Raw genomic sequence first — 26,661 nt, forward strand, 5'->3', positions numbered from 1 at the left:
GCTGTACTAAGTGCAGGGAGTAGATTGAAGCTAATCACAGCCCACGTCCCATATGAGGTTCACAGTCAGTCATTCATTCGATCGTATTTATTGAATGCTTACTGTGTGCAGAATACTGTACAAAGCGTTTGGAAAGTACAATTCAGCAATAAAGAGAGACAATCCCTGCCTACACCGGGCTCACAGTCTAGAGGTAGGGGAGAGGCAGACATTAAAACAAGTAAAACTCCTCATTGTGCCTCATTCTCACCTGTCCTGCCATCGACCCTGGCCCACGTCCTATCTCTAACCTGGAATGCCCTCCCACCGCACATCTGCCAACTAGCTCTCTTCCTCCCTTCAAAGCCCTACTGAGAGCTCACCTCCTCCAGGAGGCCTTCTCAGACTGCGCCCCCCTTTTCCTCTGTTCCTCCTCCTCTCCCCATCGCCCCTACTCCCTCCCTCTGCTCTACCCCCTTCCCCTCCCCACAGCACTTGTGTACATATTTATTATTCTATTTATTTTATTAGTGATGTGTATATATCTATAATTCTATTTATTTTGATGTCTTGATGCCTGTCTACTTGTTTTGTTGTCTGTCTCCCCCTTCTAGAATGTAAGCCTGTTGTTGAGTAGGGATTGTCTCTATCTGTTGCCGAATTGTACTTTCCAAGCGCTTAGTACATTGCTTTGCACACAGTAAGCACTTAATAAATACGATTGAATGAATGAATGAATGAAGTATCAATATAAATAGAATTATAGATATATACATGTATACATAAGTGTTGTGGGGTGGGGCGGGGTGGGGGGGAGAGCCAAGGGAGCAAGTGGAGGTGATGCAAAAGGTAGGGAGAGGTGAGGAAAACGGGGGACTTAGTCTTAATCCCCATTTCACAGGTGAGGTAACTGAGGCACAGTGAAGTGACTTGCCCAGGGTTACACACCAGACTATTAGCACAGCCAGAATTAGAACCCAAGTACTTTGGACTCCCTGGTCTGGGATCTGTCCTCCAGGCCATGCTGCTTCTCAACTCCTAGATTTTATGTATAGCATGTATTTTGGATACACAATAGGTGATAATGAGAATCGTGGTGTTTAAGTGCTTACTTATGTGCAACCTTCTGGGAAGTGAACTCGTCTACCAATTCTGTTGTATTGAACCCTCCCGAATACTTGGTACTGTGCTCTGCACGCTGTAAGTGCTCAATAAATACCATTGATTGCCTTGTATCTATCCAAATCAATCCGGTTGGACAGAGTCCCTGCCCCATATGGGGCTCACAGTCTAAGCGGGAGGCATTCCTCCACTCTCCCCACCTTCATAACCCTCCAAGAGGTCTTCCCTCCCTCCCATTTCTTCTGTCTGCCCTCCCCTCTGCATCAACTATGCACTTGGCTGGGTACCCTGTAAGCATTTTGATCCCCCATCCTCACAGCACTTGTGTGCATATCCTTGTAACCTCCCCAGAGCTTAGAACAGTGCTTTGCACATAGTAAGCACTTAATAAATGCCATCATTACTATTATTATATCCTTATACTCTTATTTTCTTGATTTGTAAACTGTAGTAAGCTCCTTGTGGGCAGGGATCTTGTCTGTTAACTCTATTGTATTGTTCTCTCCCAAGCACTTAGTACAGTGGTCTGCTCACATGAAGCACTCAATAAGTACCACAGGATGATGGAATGGCCACTTAGCCCCCATTTTACAGATGAGGAAACTGACCAAGAAATTGTGACTTGCCCAAGGTCACATAGCAAGCAAGTGAAAGAACTGGGATTAGAACTCAGGTCCTCTGACTCGTAAGCCTGTTCTGGTAACACTAGATCACCCTGCTTCTCAATTATGTAGTTAGAATGCTTTTGAGAGCAATATAGTTCTTAAAAAAAAAGCCATCATGTTTTTAAGATATAATTTCTTTATCCTTAACTTTTTGCAATAGGTTTCCCAAAAGTGAACCTGACTGTTCTTAAGTAAATGTAAATCAGATGAAATGCAAGGGCAAGGACATAATTGCAGGGAGCCTGATTTTGTGGTTTGGAACTCAATCAATCAGTTGTCCATATTGCGTGCTTACTGTGTGCTAAGCACTTGGGACGGTGCAGTACAGTAGAGTAGATAGACATGATGTTGCTTCCAAACCCGCCCAGTCTCCCTTTGAGACCTTGGGCACTAACTACGCCCCTCTGATATGCCTAGTTTACTAATCAGATCCTATTTAATAGAATTCATGAAGATTCAGTATTGGAAAACAGTTTTTAAAGTTACATCAGTGTTAAGTGTCACTGGCAGACTGTTATGTTTTTTTAGGAATTATAACTATTGTGTATGATGAAACTCTTGACCTAACACATATAGTGTTCAGTACAGTGTGTCATTAAGAAGTGAAAATAGTAGTAATAATTGTAGTCATGTTTACTGTAGTCTGAAAATCCATCAGTACTTACAAAGCATTTCTTTGTTAACTTGGTTTATGGTATTGAAGAATTGCAAAACAACTACCTTTGCTACTCATTATGAGTTACCACATTGTTTGGCATTATACTGTATGGTATTCAGGTTTAATTTTCCTTGCTTTATACGCTTATTTCAAGGGCACTGAAATTTTAGCAAGCATCGCACTTCTAGATTGTGAGCCCGTTGTTGGGTAGGGACTGTCTCTGTATGTTGCCAACTTGTACCTCCCAAGCGCGTAGTACAGTGCTCTGCACACAGTAAGCACACAATAAATATGATTGAATGAATTGAATGAATAAATGAATTATCAAAATATTTTCAATTTTCTCAACAGGCATTTCAGACTTGTGAAGTAACTCTTGGAAACGTCTGTTGGGCCCAAATGCAAATATATTAAAATACTGAACTTGAACCGAAAATCTTTCTTCTATAATTTTGTCTGAAGGGATTTTGACACTGAACTACATTCAGTGCTTGGCTACTGAATTATTAAAGGTTTAGTCATTTGGTGATTAGAACAGGGAATTGGGATTGGGGATTAGATCAGTATAAAATTCAATCAATCTTGTTTATTGAGCACTTACTGTGTACAAAACACTGTACCAAGTGCTTGGCAGAGTAAAGTATAACAAAGTTGGTAGACGTGTTCAGAATCAGGACGTGAGTGAGAGGTCATTGGCAAGATGGATGAGAGGGAGTTTCATTCATTCAGTCGTACTTATTGAGGGCTTACTGTGTGCAAAGCCCTGTTCATTCAGTAAGTAGGTTGGCATTAGAGGAGCGCCGTGTGTGGGCTGAGTTGTAGTGGGAAATCGGGGAGGTAAGGTAGGAGGGGCAGGGTAATTGAGTGCTTTAAAGCCAATGGTAAGGAGTTCCAGTTTGATGCAGACTTGGATGGGCAACCACTGGTTGTTTTTGAGGAGTCGGGGAACGTGGACTGAACGGTTTTGTAGGAAAAGGATCCAGGCAGCAGAGTGAAGTAGGTACTGAAGTGGGGAGAGACAGGAGGCGGGGAGGTCAGCACGGAGGCTGATGTGATGTGATGTCAAGATGGGATAGGATAAATGCTTGGATTACCATGGTAGTAGTTTGGATGGAGAGGGGAGAGCAGATTTTAGCGAAGTTGTGAAGGTAGACCATACAGGACTTGGTGACAGTTTGAATATGTGGGTTAAATGCATCTAGGATGCTGCCAAGATTGAAGGCTTGTGAGACAGTGAGTATGGTGGTGCTGACTTCAGTGATAGGAAGATCAAGGGGAGGGCAGGGTTTGGGTGGGAAGGTGAGGAGTTTTGTTTTGGACCTGTTAAGGTGTTGGTAGGATGACCAAGTAGAGATGTCCTGAAGGCAGAAGGAAATAAAAGACTGCAGAGAAGAGGAAAGAACAGGGCTGGAGATGTAGATTTGAGAATCATCTGCCTAGGGATGGTAGTTGATTGAAGCCATGAGAGAAAATGAGTTCTTCAAGGGACTGTGTGTGGATGGAGAATAGAAGGGGACTCAGAACTGAACCTTGAGAGATTCCTGCAGTTAAGAGCTGGGAGACAGAAGAGGAGCCCACAGAAGGGAAGCAGCATGGCCTACTAGAAAGACCATGGGCCTGAGAGCTGGGTTTAATCTCGGCTCTGTCGCTTGCCTGCTGTGTGACCTTGGGCAAGTCATTTAATTTCTCTGTGCCTCAGTTCCCTCGTCCGCAAAAATGGCAATTCAGTACCTGTTCTCCCTCCTGCTTAGACTGTGAGCACAGTGTAGGACCTGATTACCTTGTATCTATCCCAGCACTTAGTGCAATGCTTGGCACGTAGTAAGGGATGAATAAATACCACAGTTGTTGTTATTACTATCACCATCATTATTATTATTAGTAGTGAGAATGAGCGGCCACAGTGATGAGGCGAACCAGGAGAGGACAGTGTCAGAGAAGTCAAGGTTGTCATAAAATTGTTATGTATCACCCAGGTTTTCAAGACTTAAGTATGTTCTCTTTTCAGTGTTATTTATTTAAGCTTGCTGGCAATATATCCTGGAGTTCATATGCCAGAGGAGTAAAACAACATAGGACAAGTTGGAGGAAGATTCTGGTTCCTAATGCTGTCCACTCATACGGCTTTCTGCTCCCAGGAAGGAGGCTGGTTGGAAATAAATATAAAGGGGTAGTGCCCAGATTCTTTCTTTCTTTTTTTTCTATTTTCTTTTTCTAAAAAGTCTATTATTGCTAATTGTTGGGGTTTTCTTCAAATTCATTTTTCAAAGCAATTGTGATTCCCTAGTTGACTAAATATGCCTTTGCTCTGAGAAAAATATCCCTTAATCCTAGAAGTAATAGTATTAAGTGCTTATTGTGTACAGAGTGCTGTACTGAGTGCTGGGAAAGAATACACAGGTGGGAATTCAGGGACTCAAAGTCTAAACAAATCTAAAAATCTTAAACAGTTAATTCAAAGTCTGTGTTTTTGTGTCTCTTCCATTTCAAATTGATAGGGTGTTGGGTGCCTATTGCAACGAAAAGCTAAAATCTGTTGAACTTTCAGTCCATTCCACTGAAAGGAGATACCTGCCACTGAAGAAGTCTTAATCCAGGTAAATTAAACATCATTCATTATGGGAAGTTGAATAAGGGAAATAAATTGCTCCCTTGTAAAGTTGATTGAAAGAATAGATGATGGTGGATAAAATGGATAGCTTGAAATTTTAAAAATACGTACTTGGTGTATGACTTTATTTGGTATGATTATAAGTTGTTAAAAAAATCAAGGATGGCTTCCTTTTAGTATGACTTTTAAACTAGCTTTTGCTCAATTGTAATGAACAAGTCTTTTATTTTGTTTTACAGATTTGAGATAAAATCTGAATACCAGAAATCAGTATTGTAAAGAAACTTCATCTCCAACACCAAAAATGTTAGAAGAGGACATGGAAGTGGCCATTAAGGTGGTGGTAGTAGGAAACGGAGCAGTTGGGAAATCCAGTATGATTCAGCGATACTGCAAAGGCATTTTCACAAAGGACTATAAGAAAACAATTGGAGTTGATTTCTTGGAGAGACAAATACAGTATGTACTTGACAAATATTTTTCTTACTGTTTGCTGACTTTCATAAATCTGTACCAAAATTAATGGGTACCTCTAGTTAGAACAGCCATCAGTAATTATTTTAGCTTATATTCCTTAGTTTTGTGTTTCTGACCTGGTTCCGTGAAAATAGCGTTAAGCAAAAAAGCTAAACAAAATATACCTTCGCTTGGGAAATAATGTCAAGTGCATTTTTGTTTGCACAGGATCCAAAAAAATGGACTCAAAACAGTAGATCTTTGTAAAGGGATAAACAATGTCTTGTCTTATGCTGTCAAGTCATCTCAGACCCATAGTAACACCATGGAAACGTCTCTCGCAGAACGCCCCACCTCCATCTGCAGTAATTCTGGTAGTGAATCCATAGAGTTTTCTTGGTAAAAATACAGAAATGGTTTACCATTGCCTCCTTCTGTGCTGTAAACTTGAGTCTCCACCCTCAACTCTCTCTCCTGCTGCTGCCCAGCACAGAGGTGTCTTGACTTGTAGCAGATTCCCTCCCACTCAGTAGCCACTGGCCAAGCTAGGAATGAAATGGGTATGACTCTGCTTGACTCTTCCGAAGTCGAGACCGGTAGAGTACTGGAAACTTTCCGGGTGCGATCCTGAGAGGGTGGTAAACAATGTAGTAAACACTAAATTTAATGGTCAAATAGCAGTGGTAATATATACAATTAATAAAATTTGGTGTCATGAATTTAAACAAGTGCTAATGTATATACATAGAGCTCTTTGTGGGCAGGAGACATGCCTACCATCTCTGTTGTACCCTCCCAAGTGCTTAGTACCGAGCTCTGTGCACTGTAAGCTCTTAAGAAATACTGTTGATGATGATAAAAAAAAATTGTCACTACAGGCCCCACTAAACTATAAGCAGATAAGTTGGTTTGATAGTCACCTGAGTCCAAACACTTCAACACATCTTATTTAATTAATCAGTGGTATTTATTGAATGCTTCCTGGGTGCAGAACACTGTACTAAGCACTTGGGAGAGGCCAGTGCAACAAAGTTACGAGAACTGATCCCTGCCCATAAAATTAGTAGATTACTGGACTGTGAGCCCATTGTTGCGTAGGGACCGTCTCTATATGTTGCCAACTTGTGCTTAGTACAGTGCTCTGCACACAGCAAGCGCTCAGTAAATACGATTGAATGAATATATCTGCTTTCAACCAGATTGTTTCTATAATGCATTTGAAGTCATATTGTACTGAATGTATTTAAGAAGTAAACAAATTCAATGTGAGCATAGCTGACTTTAAAGTGTCGGTACATGGTAGCCGTGCTGTGGGTCCATGTCACATGTTCAGCAAAATCAGCATGCTACTGGGAGGTGAAAGGGCAGTCTAAGAAAAAAACCGACACTTCAAATTTAATAAACGTACCATAAGTGCTAAAAGAAGATTATTTTACCAGGGGTGGCTGTACTGAATTTTTTTATTATTGCCTGAAGTGCTGACCAGCAGGGCCACATTGATCCCATAATGGGTTGATTTGTTAAAGGGTTGGGAATTCATTCATTCAATCGCATTTATTGAGCACTTACTGTGTGCAGAGCACTGTATTAAGCGCTTGGGAAGTACAAGTCGGCAACATAAGGAGATGGTCCCTACCCAACAACGGGCTCATAGTCTAGAAAGGGGAGACAAACAACAAAACCAAACATGTAAACAGGTGTCAAAATCGTCAGAACAAATAGAATTCAAGCTATATGCACATCATTAACAAATAAATAGAATAGTAAATATGTACAAGTAAAATAAATAGAGTAATAAATCTGTACAAATATATACAAGTGCTGTGGGGAGGGGAAGGAGGTAGGGTTGGGGGGATGGGGAGGAGGAGAGGAAACGGGGGGCTCAGTCTGGGAAAGCCTCCTGGAGGAGGTGAGCTCTCAGTAGGGCTTTGAAGGGAGGAAGAGAGCTGGCTTGGTTGATGTGTGGAGGGAGGGCATTCCAGACCAGGGGAAGGTTGTGGGCTGGGGGTCGACGGCGGGACAGGCGAGAACGAGGTACAGTGAGGAGGTTAGCAGCAGAGGAGCGGAAGGTGCGGGCTGGGCTGTAGAAGGAGAGAAGGGAGGTGAGGTAGGAGGGGCGAGGTGGTGGAGAGTCTTGAAGTAGAGAGTGAGGAGTTTTTGCTTGATTCTTAGGTTGACAGGCAACCACTGGAGATTTTTGAGGAGGGGAGTAACATGTCCAGAGTGTTTCTGCACAAAGATAATCCGGGCAGCAGAGTGAAGTATAGACTGAAGTGGGGAGAGACAGGAGGATGGGAGATCAGAGAGGAGGCTGATGCAGTAATCCAGTCGGGATAGGATGAGAGATTGAACCAGCAAGGTAGCGGTTTGGATGGACAGGAAAGGGCAGATTTTGGCGATGTTGTGGAGGTGAGACCGGCAGGCTTTGACGACGGATTGGATGTGTTGGGTGAACGAGAGAGCGGAGTCGAGGATGACACGAAGGTTGCGGGCTTGTGAGACGGGAAAGATGGTAGTGCCATCTAAAGTGACGGGAAAGTCAGGGAGAGGGCTGGGTTTGGAGGGAAGATAAGGAGTTCAGTGTGGGAATGTGTGGGATACATGGGGGTCCAAATCCAAGGAGGTAAAGGGAGTGATTGCTTCCACAACTTTTGAGGTCTGTTTGACAGAACCTGAGAGTTTCCAAGCCAATCTGGAATACCACAAAGTGGCAGTATTCTGACCTGTTAGCTCTTTGAAACAGAAAAGGGAACGCTGATCTCCATCACATATGATAGGTTTCTTTTTTACATCAGTGGTCTGGGTGGGGTTTCAACACTCAAGTCATAAAACATTTGCCCTTTGTGTAACCAAAGGTTCTCAGACTTTTCACAAAGCGATTTGTGGACTTTTCCTTTTTTCATCCAGCTGCTGGAAAAAAAGAAGACTACTTGAAGAATTTTTTCAGTAAAAAAATCTAGGTTCTCAGGGATTCTTGGATCCCAGTGCCCCAGGAACTCTAAGTTTCAAGCCGCTTTGAACCCACTGTCCTGACCACCACCATGGGTGGTTGGAGAGAGGCCTCCTTCTGTGTCGTGGGTCTGTCTAGAATAGTCCATATAGTACCGTCAAGATGGAAATAAACTGAAGTCAGCACTATGCCAGCTTTGGGGAACCACATATCTTCCCCCCTTGACCCTGCTCACATCCCCATATAAGGGTGACTGCTGGGACTCTGGAGCAGTGGCATAGCTGTTACAGTTTTACCTTCCACTTCCATCAACTGCCTAGGGTTCTTTCACCTTTTAAAGAAATTATAAGTGAATCAACTTTCATTTGAAGTCCACCCCTTCCCTGCCCCCTCAGTTCTATGCTGTTCTACAAATAATAATAATTGTAGTATTAAGTGCTTACTGTGTGCCAAGCACTATACTAAGCCCTGGATTTGATGTAAGATAATTAGGTTGGACACATTCTCTATTTCATATGGGGCTCAGAGTCTAAATAGGGAGAACATATTCTCCCATGTGCTCAGTACAATGCTCTGCACACAGTAAGCACTCGATAAATACAATTGATTGATTGAATCCCATTTTACGGACAAGAAACCTGAGGCCCAGAGAAGCGAAGTGACTTGCCCAAGTTTATCCAATAGGCAACTGGCAGAGCTGGGATAAGAACCTCATTTCTCCTAGGCCCATGTGCTCCTTCCACTACCTCCTCTTCCACCTATCAAATATCAGTGTAGAGTTTTGAAATCTGGGGTTACTAAGCAAGGCCCTCTTTACCTGCTCTTGCTCCTGGCTGAACTGCTTCAGGTTCCCTATGTGTTCCACCTCAATGTCATAATGACTATCCTCCCTGCACTGTTTCAAAGTACCTCTTCTTGAAAGCACCTTGCCTAATATATAAACCCCTGTTTGAGGGCGAACATACTGGCTCCATTGTCAGCACAGCCAGTTTTTATAGGTGTTGCTTGGGATGTTTTTCTTCCCCCTTCCCACCTACTAGGATGGAGGGAGGTGGGTGAGGGTGATTTATGTCTGCAGTTATCTTGGTCTGTGTGTGAAGTCCCCTCTTAAAGTCACATCTGAAGAGTTTCCAGTACTCTGCCAGTCTTGGCTATGGGAGGGATAGTCAAGCAAAGTCATACCCATTCCATTTCTAGCTTAGGCAGTAGCTAGGGAGTGGAAGTTAATCCGCTACAAGTCAAAATTCACCCGTGCTGGGCAGCAGCAACATGGGAGAGTTGAGGGCGGAGACTCGAGTTTACTGCGCAGAAGTTGGCAATGGTAAACCACTTCCGTATTTTAATCAAGAAACTTATGTGGATACACTACTAGAATGATTGGAGATGGGGAGTGGACCATTCTGGGAGACGTGTCCATGGTGTCGCTATGGGTCGGAAACAACTCAACGGCATAAGACAAGACAAGATGTGTGAAGTGGACACAGTTTCTCAGATTATGCTGGTCTCAAATGGTCTGGAATCCTCACATAGCTCTATACTGCTAATTTGTGTGTAAACTTGCGGTCTGCTGTAACCCCCAAGTTGTTCACAATACATACAGACTTTCCAAGATCTTAAATTCATGTTTCAATAGACCTGTAAAACAGTACTTGATGTTTTAAGAAAGCTATGGAAAGAACACTAGTTGCCATGTTTTGCACTTTTCTCACGAATCAAAAAGGAATATGTTGCATTTGTTACATGAAATCAAAGGACTATGTTAGGGAATTAGAAATTCATTGTGGACTTTGGAAAAAATCCTTTGAAATCATAGCAAAAACTCTTTTTATAACCACAACATTAAAGGAATATTGTTGGGTAGATTATGCCTGAAGCTTCTAGGCATTAGGAGACTGCTTCTTCCGTAGATCTTTTTTTAATAAGGGGAAGGAAGACTTTATTGTGTGGTGTGAATGACCTAGACACAACATTCTTTGTATTTGAAAAGTGAAACTAGCCGATATAGTTCTACTTTCAGTTGGTTGATAAGAGGAAAAAGTAAATAAAGTTTAAAAAAATTTAAATTTGAAAAACAAAGGTAGTAAAGTAAATGCTTTTTTATTCAAATCCTCTAAAAATACTGTGTTTCATTTCAGAGTTAATGATGAAGATGTTAGGCTAATGTTGTGGGACACTGCAGGCCAAGAGGAGTTCGATGCAATAACAAAGGCCTACTATAGAGGTAAATTGAATTATTTATTAGTTTTATTTTCTCAGAAATTCGAGCCTTCGTTTCATTGCCTAAACTCCCCATTACAGAATTTTCCTTAGAATTGTGATCATTTCACCACTTACAGTTTCTGCGTAAATGACATAAAGCAGCTTCTTATTTTAGAGGTTAAAAAGATTGAGGTAGTGTGAAAGATGGCTTGCTTCAAGTCATACACGTCACGTGGCCAAGAGGAGAAAATCCTTCCTACATAGTCAATCAAATGGAGCCCCATGCTAAGTCATTCTAGAGGAACAGTACTCTGTCATGGTCTTGGAAACTGAGCAAATGATTAAATTCAGGGTTCTGAAACCTTGAGCTTCAAATAAGCCTTTAGTTGAGAACCTGCTAAATTTGGGCTCTAAATTTGTAGGAACCAGCTGTCTACCTGTTAATGACTTTGAATTGTAGAATCAGGTACATGATGTGCAGGCCAGAAATGGCAGGATTTGCCTTTTAAGATCCATTTTGACATACCTAGGAGTTTCCACTCCTAGAATTTTTTTTCTTTGATCAGTGTCTCTGCAAGGCATCTTGTAGGTGTAAATGCTCTTGCCTGAAAATGATGATCCGTGACAAATCTAGATCTAACTTCTCAAAAAGTCTACTGAAGCCTATAAAGGCAATTCTTTTATTTTAAATGGTAAAAGTATCACCTGCAGCAGAAGAAAACTGTTTCTGATAAGCAGCTTAAGAGAAACGTAAGCTCTTTCAAATTCAAGAAGAATTTTTTAAATAAGGTTTATAAATAGATTCTAAATTGTGTATTACGATTTCAAATACCTAATTTCCCTGGTTGCTTTGTTTCAGTTCTTAGTCTGCTCTTTTACTACTTTCTCAGTTTTAGTTGTTTTTGTCCCACATTTTTTATTTAAAAAACCCATTTAATATCTGTTTGAAGGAGTTTGAGAAAATCGTTCCTTGATGGAGACACAGTGCAGACAGCTAACTGCCTTGACAAGTTTCATGCTAGCTCGGGTGGCTCTTGGTTTGAAGACCCTGGCGATTAAGGAGTCCCTTGGGAGTTTCAGTTTGCCAAGTGGGACCTGCCAGACGTTCTGTTCATATTACCCAGGGTTTTTCCTTGGGAGTTCAGTAGTGGCCTCTGGGGTCATGCGCTGGGTGACAACCAACCATAGTTGAGAAGGCAAGATGGTTGAGAAGGTGGGTAGGTTTCTGGTTTGGGGATTCTGAATGGGGTAGGGGAATTCCAGGCTTCCTCTGCCCCTCTAGAGTGCCTCTGAAAACAAATCAATCAGTTATATTTACTGAACTTTCTAATGTGCTCAAAGTTCTGCACTAAACACTTGGGACAGTGCAATAGGTTAAGTACAGTAGGTATCTCTGCCCTCAAGGAGTTTACAGGCTGGTGAAGGATCTTACAATCTAGAGCTCCCTGCTTTTTGCCTATGTCCTTCCATTTCCTAGCCTCACCCCATCTTCAAAAGCCTACTAAAATCACATTTCCTCTAGGATGCCTTCCTTTAGCTACTTTCTACTTAAGTCTGTACCCACTAAACTCTTAGGTACTCACCTCACTTCCCTTCTCCACAGCACTTCCGTACAGATACTTATATCCTGTTGCTTTCCCCCACCTGTAATTCATTTTACTGGCACTCAGTCAGCTCTTCCCCTCCTACCTTACTTTCCAGATCTCCTACTACAACCCAGCCCACACACACAGCTCCTTTAATGCCACCAGACCCATTGTACCTCAGTCTTGTCTTCCTTTCTGCCAACCCATGCCCATGTCCTCCCTCTGGTCTGGAACTCTTCCTTCCTAGATTATAAGCATCTCATGGGCAAAAGGATCATGTCTACCAACTCTGTTTTACTCTTTTAAGTGCTTAGTACAGTGCTCTGCACAGGGCAAGTGTGCAGTAAATACTGTTGATAAAGATGATGATATTGCCAACCAGAATGCTCAAGGGGACTTCTTTACTGCTCACAGCTGCCTTAGGTAAGCACCTAAGTAGGAAAGACCTTGAAGTGCCTGTCTTGTATCATTGTTTGGGTGATGAGTGTAGCCGGGATACCATTTTCTTATAATGAAGCTTTTTTCTTCCAAGGTTGTGTTTTGTTTTAAGCAACTTTGAAAATCCAGTTATCCGTGAATTTTCCAGCTACTCGGGTGATTTCTGCTCTTTAAAATGTCCACCCTAAGGACTACTACATCAAACTAGCTGACTCCAGTACTGTATAGCAAAATTGGCCCCTATAGTGGAATATTTTTAGCAACACTAATTTTCTAGGCTGAGTCATGTATAAGGATTAAATCCTCAGTTAGTACTCTTTGATGTTCTGAGTCATCTACTTTGGTATTTTTGTTTTCTTAGACTGGCATTGTGTTATTCTAGGACTTGACAAATCGTACTCTGTTTTTCTTTGCCTGAAAATTAAATGATACCTTAAAACTGTCAGCTAGACTTTAAATGTTATCTAAAGTGGGCTAATGATGTGCACCTCTTAGTTTATTGTCAGATCTTTTAACATGTAAGTCTTGAAAGCACTAATGAGTGGCAGAATGACAAGGGATTGTGAATTTATAACTATGTTTTATTAGAAATTAGAAGTTTTCCAGAGTCTATGCTACCAGATATAAAATGTTGGGTTTTATTAATAGCATATATTTTTCAAAGTGCTTTATCTCCACACATATTCATTCATTCAATCGTATATATTGAGCGCTTACTGTGTGCAGAGCACTGTACTAAGCGCTTGGGAAGTACAGGTTCCCATGTGAAGTAAGGACAGACAAAATGATTATCCTCATTGTATAGGTGAGGAAAGTGAGGCACAGAGGAGTTGTGACTTGCCAGTGTCACCCAGCAGGCCAGTGGGATTGTGTTTGTTTATTGCTGTATTGTACTCTCCCAAGCACTTAGTACAGTGCTCTTCACACAGTAAGCACTCAATAAATACAATTCAGTTGAATTGCTGGGGTTCAGCACGTCTCCAAACTCTCATCCCTATGTTCTGACCAATAGACCACATTGCCTCTCCTGCTAGAGACCGTCTGTGCCCTGCTTCACACTTCATCACAGTTTTCATTTTTGTCATCTGATGGCAAAATCCAACCCTCTAGATTGTAAGCTCCTTGAGGGCAAGGGATCATGTCAACCAACTCTGAATTGTTCTCTCCCAAGCTCTTAGTTCAGTGCTCTGCACATAATAAGCTCTCACTAACTACCATTGATTGATTGACAGGACTACTTGAGTAGCTTTTTCCCAGCACTAGAAATAGAGAATAGCTGCTCCAGCCCGAGCAGCTCAGGATCTGCCCATTCTGGGATCAAAGGGTCTTGTGCTATCTTCATCACAACATCAGGTAGTTTCAGGCCTAGACTCATTTATCCAGTAGTATCTATTAAGTGACTGCTGTGTGTAGAGCACTGTTTTTTTGTTTTGTCTTACGCTGTCGAGTCGTTTCCGACCTATAGCGATACCACAGACACATCTCAGTAGCGTACAGTAGAGTTAGTAGACATGGTCCCTGACCAAGAGGAGCGTACAGTGTAGAGGGAGAAACAGACATTAATATAAGCAAATTAATTAGGGATATGTACATAAGTGCTGTGGAGCAGAGGGTGGGGTGAATCAAGGGTATTATTAATAATAATAATAATGGCATTTGTTAAGTGCTTACAATGTGCAAAGCACTGTTCTAAGTGCTGGGGAGGATACAAGGTGATCAAGTTGTCCCACATGGGCTCACAGTCTTAATCCCCATTTTACAGATGAGGTAACCGAGGCACAGGGAAGTTAAGTGACTTGCCCAAAGTCATACAGCTGACAAGCGGCGGAGCTGGGATTAGAACCCATGACCTCTGACTCCCAAGCCTGGCCTCTTTCCACTGAGCCACACTGCTTCCCATAATTAATCCAAGTGCTGGTGCTTCAAGCTGTTCAAAATGAAGGTTACAACTGGACATGCTTGCCCAGGTGGAAGGAGCAGGAGGGCATTTTAAAAAGAGGGTATTCTTGGTATTTTTTGAATGCTTACTGTGTGTTGACTTCTAAACCCTTGGGAGAGTATGGTACAGTTGGTAGACATGATTACTGCCCTTCTGATAAGGTTCGAAGGTAAGCTAAAAAGGAACAAATGTGATGGTAAGAGGAAAACGAAGAAATTGATTAAGTAGAGAGAAGGAGTGGGTTGGGAAGAAGGCCTGTTGCCTCCATTTCCGCTTTAACTCCCTTCTCAACCGTCTACAATTCAGTTTCCACCCTCTTGTCCCACTGAAACTGTTTTTGCCATGGTCACTAATGACAACTTCCTTGTCAATGGATTCTACTTTATCCTAATACTCCTCGTCAATCACTGCAGGAGAGGAGAGAAGGAAATCAGACAATTTAGACTTATACTGGAGTGTTCCCTCAATCCCTCAGGGCTTCTGTTTTAAACTTTGGTCCCAATATTGGCTGCAAACAGAAGTGCTGCTCTGTCTCTGCCAGAGATCAGGAAGCATACCAGTCTCCTTCACTATTCTCAAAGCTTCTTTGCCACTATTCCATAAATTGCACCACAGAATTCACTGCTGCACCCATTAGCTCTCATATAACAAGAAGCTGCATAGCCTAGTTGCAAAAGCAGGGTCTGGGTGACAGGGGACCTGGATTCTTATCCTAACTCTGTCACTTGCCCCCTGTGTGACTTTGGGCAGTCATTTAACTTCTCTGTGCCTCAGTTGAATGGGGGTTCAGTACCTGTTTTCTGTCTTAAGGCTGTGAGCCCCAAGTGGGACAGGGACTGTGTCCAACTTGATTAAATTGTATCTATCCCAGAGCTCAACACAGTGTTCTTTAGTACTTAACAAGTACTGCAGTTATTATTATAGTAGATCATGCCATGCCTTGAAAAATAATGTAGAACTTTCTATGGAGGTTTTTTTTTTTTAAAAAAAAAGGAAAATTCACTGACTATATATGGCAGTCTGCTTAGAGGCAAATGAACTTGAGGAGCCTTTCAGTTCCATATTTCTATAAAATGATCTTCCTTTCGAAGGTGCTTAACCTTCCTTTTTTGCAGATTTGTGGGGTATTTTTTAATGTTTACAATAGTAAAGGTATGTGAAGGAAGAAAAGACCCTCATTTCTCATTCTGATAGAGGGCTAAGTAGGAAATTTAGTTCAATTGTTTGATAATGCTTTTATTAACAACTCAATATCAGTTTCAGCTGTGATGAGGCCTTTTTTCCCTTGCCACCCCAGTTTGTGTGGTTAATGACTTACCCTGAAATGGAGTACCTGCTGGCCATAATTTGAAAACAGTTGTTCACATTTCCTAACAATAAAATGCCTGTCAGAATAATCTACAGAAAATATTAACATCCTCAAGGGACAGTTTGTGCTGATGTGTAGGGAAAATTTCCCCTTCTACCCATCTGAGTAAGTTGTTTTTAATGTTTTCAGGAGCCCAAGCATGCGTACTTGTGTTTTCCACCACAGATAGGGAATCTTTTGAAGCAATTCCCAGTTGGCGAGAGAAAGTAGTAACTGAGGTTGGCGACATCCCTTCAGTGCTTGTGCAGAACAAAATTGACCTCCTGGATGATTCTTGCATCAAGAAGTAAGATGGCTACCTTCATTTTTCACTTTGCAAAAGCCAGACATTTGTTATTTTGGTGTACCACATTTGGAAAATTACATATAAAGACAAAAAAAAATCCAGGGAAACTATTTGTATGAATAGCACCAGACTTCTAACATAAGTCTAACTCAAGTGGGAGAAATTAAGGCTAAGTTTTTAGCAGTCCTGTTTTTTTGGGGGGGGGGGGTTTGTTGTTGTTATTAAAGTCACAGGAACCTAGATACCCATGGATGCCATGAATAGTAACATCAAGTGGAGGGCATTTTGACAGCAAATTTTGTTTAAAGCTTGAAATATCTTTTATGTTCTCAATCCCAACATGTGAAATTTGACAGTTTTATATTTAGCTCTTTTGTTGCAAAAGGAAGAGCTTATTGCTTATATTTAAAAAAGTCTTTGCTGTGTATGTGGAAGGCATATGGGGCTTTTAACAATTGAGAGGAGTCTACCTGTAAATCAAGACTATCTCATTTAACAGTGCTGGAATTCAGGAAAATTAAAATGGAGTTACAGTCAAGTCTTTATATATACCATGGTCAATAGCCAACTTAGCCTTTTTGGCGTGCATTTTAAGACTCTTCTGTGACCAGAATTAGAAAAGGCTGTGGGGATAGTGGTTAATAGGTTTTTACCAAGTTGGGGGTTTTTTTGGAACAGCAGTGAGCATTCAAAAAAATTTATTGTTAAAATCCGGCTTCATACATTCACCACCACTACTGTGGATGACCAAAATTATTCCACGTGCTTCATCATCATAAATGGTATTGAGTGCTTATTATGCACAGAACAGTGTACTAAGCACTTGGAAGAGTACAGTACAACAGAGACCCTGACCACAAGAAGGCTACATTCTAGAGGGGGAGATAGAAATGAAAATGAAAAAATTATCTGTGATTTATAAATGTATAGTAATTTGTAGGGAGGTACGTAAGTGCTTTGGTGCTGAGGTTGGGGTGAATGTTAAATGCTCAAAGATCACAGATCCAAGTTCATAGACCACACAGAAGGGAGAGGAAGCCGGGAGAGAGCTTAGTCAGGGAAGGCCCCTTGGGGAGATGTGACTTTAATAAGGCTTTGAAAGTGGGGTGAGTGATGGTCTGGCCATATATGGAGAGGGAGGGAATTCCAGGCTAAGGGAAGGATGTAGGAAAGGGGTCACTGGCGAGATAGGCAATATCGGGGCTCAGTGAGTAAGGTGGTGCTGGAGGAGTGAAGTGTGCGGATTGGGCTTTAGTATGAGATCAGTGAAGTAAGGTAAGAAGGGGAAAGCTGATTGAGTGCCTTAAAACGTATTGTAAGGAGTTTCTGTTTGTGGTGGAGGTGGTTGGGCAACCATTGGAGGTTCTTGAGGAGTGGGAAAATATGGACTAAATGTTTTTGTAGAAAAGTGATCAGGGTAGCAGCGTGAAGTATGAATTGGAGTGGGAAGTGAAAGGAGAAGCGCTCAATAAATACGATTGATTGATTGATTGATTGATTGAGACAGGGAGGTCAGCAAGGAAGCTTGATACAGTAATCATGGCAGGATAGGATAAGTGCTTGGATCAACGTGGTAGCAGTTTGTCCAGCACTTAGAACAGTGCTTCGCACATGGTAAGCACTTAACAAATGCCATTATTATTATTATTATGGAGAGAAAGGGCAGATTTCAGCAGTGCTGTGATGGTAGAACTGAAAGGGCTTAGTGACAGATTGAATGTGTAGGTTGAATAGGAGAGGTGAGTTGAGGGCAACACCATGGTTATGGGCTTGTGGGAGAGCGAGGCTATTGGCATTGTCTACAGTAATGGGAAAGATAAGAGGAAGACAGGGTTTGGATGGGAAGATGAGGAGTTCTCTTTTGGACATGTTAAGTTTGAGGTATTGGTGGGACCACGTTAGTACAATCACTCATCCTGTCCCGACTGGATTACTGCGTCAACATCCTTTCTGATCTTCCAACCTCCAGTCTCTCCCCACTTCAGTCTATACTTCACTCTGCTTCCCAGTTTATCTTTCTACAGAAACGTTCTGGACGTGTCACCCCTCTCCTCAAAAATCTCCGTGGGTTGCCTATCAAACTTCCGTATCAAGCAAAAACTCCTCACTATTGGCTTCAAAGCTCTCCATCACCTTGCCCCCTCCTACCTCACCTCCCCTCTCTCCTTCTACATCCCAGCCCACACACTCTGCTCCTCTGGTACTAACCTCCTCACTGTGCCTCATTCTCCCCTGTCCTGTCATCAGCCATTGGCCCACGTCCTGCCTCTGACTTGGAATGCCCTCCGCCCTCAAATCCTCCAATCACACTTCCCCCCTTCAAGCCCTACTGAAGGCTCACCTCCTCCAGAAGGCCTTCCCAGACTAAGCCCCCCCCTTTCCTCAACTCCCCCTCCCCTCCCCAGCACCTCAACGCGCTCCCTTTGCTCTACCCCCAGTCCCACAGCACTTGTGTATATAAGTACATATCTATAATTGTTTATATTAATGTCTGTTTACTTGTTTTGATATGTATATATCTATAATTCTATTTATTTATATTGATGCTATTGATGCCTGCTTATTTGTTTTGATGTCTGTCTCCCCCCCCCCCCTTATAGACTCTGAGCCCCTTGTGGGCAGGGATTGTCTCTGTTGCTGAATTGTACTTTCCAAACACTTAGTACAGTGCTCTGCACACAGTAAGTGCTCAATAAGTACAATTGATTGAATGAATAAATGACGTTCATGGATGACAGTCATCCAAGTAGAGATGTCCTGAAGGGAGGAGGCAATATATGAATCTGTATCAGACTCCAAATCAAATGGGGAAAATAGCTCTTTAGAAAGTTGAACCACCTTCGCTTAATAGGAAGCTGTAGATAGACGTGGAGTAGAAATTGTCAAACTGTGTTGTTAAACAGATTTTTGCCTGCTCTTTTCTGAATCGCTGTGCAGTGAGGAAGCAGAGGCCCTGGCCAAGAGGTTAAAGTTAAGATTTTACCGAGCTTCCGTGAAAGAGGACCTAAATGTAGCAGAAGGTAAACTGCTTGTATTACACATTATAAACCAAAAGGAACAGTAGCCAATTGTCCCAGCCAATTTTCCTGCTATTATTTCTCTTTAGGAAATGAAACTAGATTTTTCAACTGTACATTCTTGCTCTTCGTTGCCTTGATTAGAAGATCAGTTTAACATGTTCACTTAAGTACTGTCAGCTCTCTAAAGGCCATGCTTGTTGAATCGAAAATATAAATAAGTGTTCCACTTTAATATGTGCTCTTTTCCTAAATACCACATGTAATTTGTTTATTTTTGTATCCAGAGCTACTTAGTACTAAATGCCTTAAGAATCCTGAAAAAGCTTCAGTTTCCAACTATTCGTTCCTGAAACACAAGCTTGATGCAGAGGGTTTAGGCTGTTCATGGGTTGCAGTTTTTTTCCATTAGTTCCATTGGCTCATATGGCATAACCAGCTCTTGGCAACCATCCTGGGCTTCTTTCATACCTTGGGCAAGTCACTTAACTTCTCTGTGCCTCAGTTTCCTCATTTGCAAAATGGGAATTCAATACCTGTTCTCCCTCCTACTTAGACTGTGAGCCCCTTGTGGAACCTGACTATCTGTATCTACCCCAGCACTTAGTACAGTGCTTAGAACACAGTAAGCACTTAACAAATAACATTGTTATTATTGCAATGGTTAGCATGGAGATCACAGAACCCAGAGTGGCGGTGGGGAATGGCAAAATGGTGGTATGAACTTGGAATCATAAAAGAAATGGGTGTTTATGAAGAGTGACCAGTACTTCTTGGTTGGTAGTAAATGCTCTGCCCTTTCCTTTCCTATGTATCCCAAGATTGTCTGGAAGTCATGAAATCCAGATCAATTACCTCTTCACTAAATTTGGGAATAATAAACATGCAGTATGTGGCTTAATTTGTTTTTTTTGTGGCTTAATTTTTTTGTTGTTGTTATCTAGAGTCAGTCACTTTGTACCTTTCTGTACCTTTTGTACCTTTTTATGCCAACTCATTCAGGGTGGAAATAAGCAGATGCACTTCAAAGTCTTAATTGATTATTGATTCTAGCATTTTCCTACATTAGCAATAGCCATCATCACTAATACTTTCAAATTTAGTATTTCTCATATGCCTATTTTAAGTAGGCTACATGCCATAATGTAATAGAAGTATAACTTTTTAGATTAGTGTGCAGTTAAGGATGCCTTTGCTATTTGCACGACATGAAATACACAACATGATTCTTTTGTTTTAGTTTTTAAATACTTAGCTGAAAAGTATCTTCAGAAACTCAAACAACAAACAGCTGAAGACCCAGAGCTGGTGCATACAAGTAGTAACAAAATTGGTAAGTCCGGTAATCATTTTAGCCCAGGCACCTCCTGGTGACTCCAGCAGTTTTTTCATTTATGTAGGTGGTCATTTCTACCCCTTTTAAAAGTTGCTCATTTCCCAAATCCTGGTAGGTTCTAGAATCCTCTCCGAGAGTCAGCTCCTTCCACTCCATCCAAGCTGCTACCACTCTGGTCCAAGCTCATATCCTGCCTTGGCTTCTGCATCAACCTCCTCGCTGACCTTCTTGTATCCACACTTCTCATTCCAGTCCATACTTCACTTGGCTGCCCAGACCTTTTTCAAAATATTGTTTTGTACCCTCCTAAAATCTCCAGTGATTACCCCTCAATCTCTGCATGAAAAAGAAACCCCTTACCATTGGCATTAAGGAATTCAGTCAGCTTTCCTCTTCCTTCCTAACCTCACTCATCTTCCCCTACAACTCAGCCTGCACACTTTTCTTATCTAATGCCAGCCTAATTACTGTACCTCAGACTCAACTCTCACAGCTGAACCTTTGCTCACATCCTCCCTCTGACCTGGAACTCCCTCTTCCCCTTTATGTCTGACAGACGACTATTTTCCCCATATTCAAAATCCTACTAACATATCTCCTCCAAGAAGCCTTCTCTGACTAACCTCTCTCTTTTTTCCCCACCTTCTTAACCCTCCCTTCTGTGTCTCATAGGCACTTGGGTCTGGACTACTTAGGCACTTTCCTACACTCCCAGCCCCTCAGCACTTATGTATAGTGTACAGATCCTTATATTTTGCCATTTCTCATATCAAATTATCTTGTAATCTCTGACTCCCCCACTAGATTGTAAGATCTTTGATGGCAGGGAGCATGTGTCCCAACTCTTATATTGTACTCTCCCAAGCACTTCATGCAGTGCTGTGAACACAGTGTGCGCTCAATCAATGCCATTGATTGAATGGATAAAGTGGGGAAATGAGTTTTGTGTGGAGTTGAAATCTTTCTTTTGATTTTTGCTTGTTTTGAATCCAATGGACATTCATATAAATGTTAAAATGGATTTGCTTGGAAAAGATGTGATGCTATTGGCTGGATGCACAGCTTAAATTCTCAGAAATACTCATCTGAACATTTTCTTTCATTTTCATAGGTGTCTTTAATACAGCTGGTGGAAGTCACTCTGGCCAGAATTCCAACACACTTAATGGTGGTGATGTCATTAATCTAAGACCAAACAAGCAGAGGACCAAGAAAAGCAGAAGCCCTTTTAGCAGCTGCAGCCTACCTTAAAATTTTTTAGGGGGAAGAATTTACAGTACCTGGGATGGTGTTTTGCAGTTGAGTAAGGATTCCAGCCGGCTGTAAACGGTATGCTACCAGTTCTCTAGCATAATTTGCACCTACTGGATCTGTGCTAGACGGCGAACTTAAACACTGAAGTGGCAATGCCCTTCAGTGTGTAGAGAGAGACCTCTGATGGCAAAATTAGAATCATCGTTGCCCTGTTCGTTCATTTTTTTTTTAACTGTTAGACGAAGCGCCTCCTGTTTTGAAGCAACACTATAAAACCGTGACAGCAGGTTTTGCGGAATCATCAAGCGTATTACAATAAAAGCATAAAGATCCAACCCGTCGGTACAGATCAGAGTAGTATGGACCAACAAGAAGTAGCATTCTTCTATTGCCTGGATCAGCCCATTTGAAGTACAAAAAGCAAAATTTGCCAGACTACGTTAGTAGGTATCTTGGCCACTTAACTTGTGCAATAAGTGTGTAATCTATGAATGTTGAGGTATGCATGCCGATAAAGTGCTGAAGTCAGATTAAGTGCAGTATTCAACTACAGAAACTGAAAATTTTGACCACCTTCCTTTTCAACCCCTCCCCGCCACACACATTTTTAAACTGTCTTTTTAAAGTGAGGCATTACAACATTCCACTATAGGATTTTAAAGTTCATTGTGCCAAGAAAATCCACTTTTGTCAGCATCACACTGTCTTATTTTATATGGTTTTGTACTGTCTTTTTGAAATAATGCTTCAGTCTTTTACCAGGGTTAAACAAAATTAGGATTGTGTCTTTTAATATCAACAGTGGGTATCCAAAGCTGAGAATGTGGGTTCCCTTCTTACCTATAAGACTTTGCACACTGTCATGGAGTCAGCAAAGTAAACTGTGAGGTCACAGTAAACCTGCAGATATTCATAAGGTCCCATAAATTGGTGTGGCTATCCTGCATATTCAAGCCTTTAACGGGGCAATGTATTCTAAAATTTAATTTAAAATTTTTGTATTCAACAAGAGGTCTTTTTCTCTATCCCACATTCTGAATTATGGGATGGCATGCATGCTTTTGCATATTCACTTATATGGTATTTTAAATGTATCGCTTTGGAGTTTTTATATTCTCTCGGGTTTACAAAGCCCCTTTCCCTTCCCTGCTAGCAAGAGGTGGAAAGATTCCAGAAGATATAATAAATAACAATCTGTAACTAGACAGTGCCAGAACCTAAATTTTGTGATTGGGAACTACAGTGATCTAAATTTAGCTGGTTGCAGGAATCTTGATAATATCTAATTTTCGTAATTCACTTATGAGTTTTCTAAATCTCAACCTATTTTGGCATCTTAATTTTTTCAGCACATCATAGGGATGTAGAAATAAAAAATATATTAATGTAGAAGTCACTTCAGCCTTAATGGTACATAATATTTTTGGAGAACTACTATACCAAGTATTCATACCAAGTTAACACCTTGTTTACCTTTTGATACCCAAAATTCATTCAACTTCATATATGACTTGAGAGCATCCTCACAAATGATCAAGAATTATTTTTGGTCTGTGAAAATTCTACCAAAAAAACCCCAAACCCAGGAGTCATCTTTGTTGCATAGTAGTTATGCAGAATATTTGAATGATACCAGTTGTCTTATGTCCCATTGCCGGCAGTGGAATGGGCATTGGGGAAAACTAATTACCAACATTAAGCATTGGGTTTTGCTTAATGTGTTTCCTCTTTCAAAATGTACTGACTGCATAAAGTCTCTTATTCTTTGCACAAAGTAAATTTTGTGTAATATAACAGTGATCTTTGCAGGAAGAAAACTCATTAACCTTATCCATCATGTCTTTCTGTTTTAATGATTGAATGTGTGTCTGACGAATTTTGTTACTTTTTTATATATAAAACGTTACATGATCCTGATTGGCTGATCTAATTTCCTTATAGTTTTGTAATAGGATCTTCTGCACATTTATTTTTTTCCTTGTATGAGAACTGAAAAATGGGGGGTGGGGGGGTTGGGGCTTTGAATCATTTAAGAGTTGTTTTGCACTGCTGAACTTTGTCAGTCGTTACTTTAAACACTTTAAAAACTCAAGATTAACAGTGGATTAAGATTTGCATTTATCACTTAAATGGTATGTTCAATTCCCAGTTTTAAAAATTGAGTTGTGAAAGTCTTCACTGTTTCATTTTTTTCCCCCGAATGATTACTTTTTATCAAGGCTTCAGATTTTTAATTTGTAATGGAGCAGATGCTAGATGAAGCAGCCATTTTAGGTTACAGGATACTGTGCATTTGTGCTGCTGATATAATTTTTTATAAAAGTGGATTAACCGAATTTTTTGCATGCAGATCTCCAGCTGCTGAATAATCGCCATATTTAAAGAGTTCCTCAGGTACTCCTATTCCTTTTCAGGAAGAGCCTCTGCCTCTTGATTAAATAGCATAGACCGACCCATTATAGTCTGTGGATTTGAAATGGGTCATGTGATAAGTGATAGCACAAGGACTTTCAAAAGACATGAAACTTAACACTACCAAAAATGGGAAGCAACGTCCCTCTGCTCTTAAAATGAGAGGCCTTGCTTCTCTCTCAGAAGTTGGTCTAATCAAAGTTAGGAATGTCCCATCATCAATGTACTCCATGGTGCCTGTGAATTTTGGAATTGTAATCCACTCTGAAACCTCAGAATAATGAATTAGCCTTAACAGCTTTTGCCCCCATTTCAAAAGTGCTGTCTGAGGGAACAGCAGTTATACAGTTGTCAGGATGAACTGCCTTTGTCCTTTTGGGTAAGGTAACTTAACTCCTGAATTCCTGAAACGGTTGATACAAGCTGCCATTTATGGGTCCGGTTGGGTCCCGTGATATAGGTCATTTGTCGAAAAAGAAAAACGTGTGGGTGAAAACACCCTACTGCTTTAAATGAATTGCTGCATAATGCTATATAACTGAGCGTGTTTGAATTTTGTGTGAACTGACAATTATGAATACTATTACTTGCACTGGTAAATACTGTGGATATTCAGGTCTTCATCTAAACAAAAATGTGTAAGCATATTTGTACAGGTGGATATTTCTGCCCACAAAGCTTAAAAACCCACAGTGAGTCCAGAAATGCCAGAAAAGATTGAATGAATGTGCTTAGTACATCACCGTGGTCCATCACTATATGAATTTGTCAAATATTTTTCTCTTTAAAATGTAATGATCATATTCACAAATGTAAAGGAAAGTTTTAATGGATATGTTACTTGTAACAGAAAATTGAATTAGCACATCACACATAAGAAATAAAACAAGCCTTGCAAAGCTGCTTAATTTTAAATATGCCTCCCAGCCTTTTGTTTTGAAATACTATGAAGCCAATTGCTTCTTAATTAAAGTGGTCTATATAAGTGCATCAAGTATATCATAGGAAACAGTCCCGTACCACGGTGTAAAGGGATGGAGTAGATAGAAATGCGGGGATATATATATATATATATTTTTCCCTAACCTGTAAATCCTGAATTAGGTAATGCATAGTCACGGACCTCTGGCTACTATTGCAATTTGGCTCTGACACAGATTTTTATAATACAGTAAAAGAGAAACACTGCCTATTATTTTCTTGAGATGGCTAGTGGTATATTAGCTGAAGTTGATTATTTTAAAAAATATTTAATCTGTTCTAAAAATAAACACCCCTTTTCATTTTTTTTTGTTATTGACTGGTTTTGTGAGTTTGAATAGGAAAAAACAAGTATTGTATTTCTGTGTCAAAGTATAACCACACACTCAAATTGTAATTTACTTTCTAATATTTTTCCATGGCAACTCACTTTAAGTGAAAAATAAATTAATTTCAATTACCTTTTTTGTATCTTTACAGGAACACTAAAATAGCCTTATAATGTTACTGCTTGAAATAACACTATAAGGATGACTAAAAAAAAAAATCAACAAAGCCAAGTGTTTTTCCCTTGAAGAATTCAACCAATATCAAAGCTAATAAAAGGGTTCCTCACTTTTATATTGGAGATATTTTATGAAGAAAAATTAGTATTAAGTGAATCCATGTAAAGCAAATCCAGTTATACATGATGGGGGTCTAGGGTTTAGAATGCAGAAAGGGTAAGTGTAAATTACAGTTAAACATGAGCTTGAGGGCAGGTATCCTGTCTAATCTATTCTATTGTACTCAGCCAATCACTTGGTACAGTGCTCTGTGCACAAAATGCTCAGATACCATTGATTAATTAGCTTTGTGGAAAATGAATGATTATTGTTCATTTAAAATTTAGTGTCCTTTCGGTGGATAATTTTGTTCTTGTGCTTGCAGCTCTTGTTGTTTTTCTTATTAAAATGAGCCTACTCCTTTTCCCTGCCTATTTCATCTGATCCGTTGCATGTCTAGGATAATGAAGGAAACAAATTTTATATAAACTTAGATAATAATGGCATTTATTAAGCACTTACTGTGTACAAAACACTGTTCTAAGTGCTGGGGAGGTTACAAGGTGAACAGGTTGTCCCACGGGGGGCTCACAGTCTTAATCCCCATTTTACAGATGAGGTAACTGAGGCACAGAGAAGTGAAGTGACTTGCCTAAAGTCACACAGCTGACAATTGGTGGAGCAGGGAGTTGAACCTTTGGCCTCTGACTCCAAAGCCCGGGCTCTTTCCATTGAGCCACGCTGCTTCTCCAGTATGCTGTAGAGAAGCAGCATGGCCTAGTGGAAAGAGCATGGAGTCAGAGGACCTGGATTATCATCCTGGCTCTGCCACATGTCTGGTGTGTGGCTTTAGGCAAG

At 40.8% G+C, this 26,661-nt stretch overlaps 1 protein-coding gene and 1 non-coding gene across 3 annotated transcripts; both read left to right on the forward strand.

Moving 5' to 3' along the window:
- Positions 1 to 5,277: 5,277 nt before the first annotated feature.
- Positions 5,278 to 23,733, forward strand: RAB23 (RAB23, member RAS oncogene family). 2 transcript variants are annotated; one of them, XM_038751953.1, is made up of 6 exons: positions 5,278 to 5,494; positions 10,577 to 10,662; positions 16,102 to 16,258; positions 19,196 to 19,278; positions 20,516 to 20,608; positions 21,723 to 23,733. In XM_038751953.1, the coding sequence occupies exons 1-6, from the start codon at positions 5,340 to 5,342 to the stop codon at positions 21,860 to 21,862; spliced, it is 714 nt and encodes a 237-aa protein (XP_038607881.1). In that variant the 5' UTR covers positions 5,278 to 5,339; the 3' UTR covers positions 21,863 to 23,733. The 2 variants fall into 2 exon arrangements, with proteins under 2 accessions (XP_038607881.1, XP_038607882.1); XM_038751954.1 differs by having other exon boundaries at positions 16,138 to 16,258.
- Positions 9,543 to 9,680, forward strand: LOC119934818. Its single transcript, XR_005453015.1, has one exon. It is a non-coding gene; the product is annotated as a small nucleolar RNA SNORA7 (small nucleolar RNA).
- Positions 23,734 to 26,661: the final 2,928 nt, after the last annotated feature.

The sequence above is a fragment of the Tachyglossus aculeatus genome, chromosome 1, assembly GCF_015852505.1.
Source record: "Tachyglossus aculeatus isolate mTacAcu1 chromosome 1, mTacAcu1.pri, whole genome shotgun sequence".
Lineage (NCBI taxonomy): Eukaryota > Metazoa > Chordata > Mammalia > Monotremata > Tachyglossidae > Tachyglossus > Tachyglossus aculeatus.

Bases quoted from the DNA above. Each gene is read 5' to 3' on its own strand.
- RAB23 (XM_038751953.1), top strand. From the start codon at position 5,340: ATGTTAGAAGAGGACATGGAAGTGGCCATTAAGGTGGTGGTAGTAGGA. The intron at 16,259-19,195 runs GTAAGATGGCTA...ATCGCTGTGCAG, and splicing joins GATGATTCTTGCATCAAGAA to TGAGGAAGCAGAGGCCCTGG. The intron at 19,279-20,515 runs GTAAACTGCTTG...CTTTTGTTTTAG, and splicing joins GGACCTAAATGTAGCAGAAG to TTTTTAAATACTTAGCTGAA.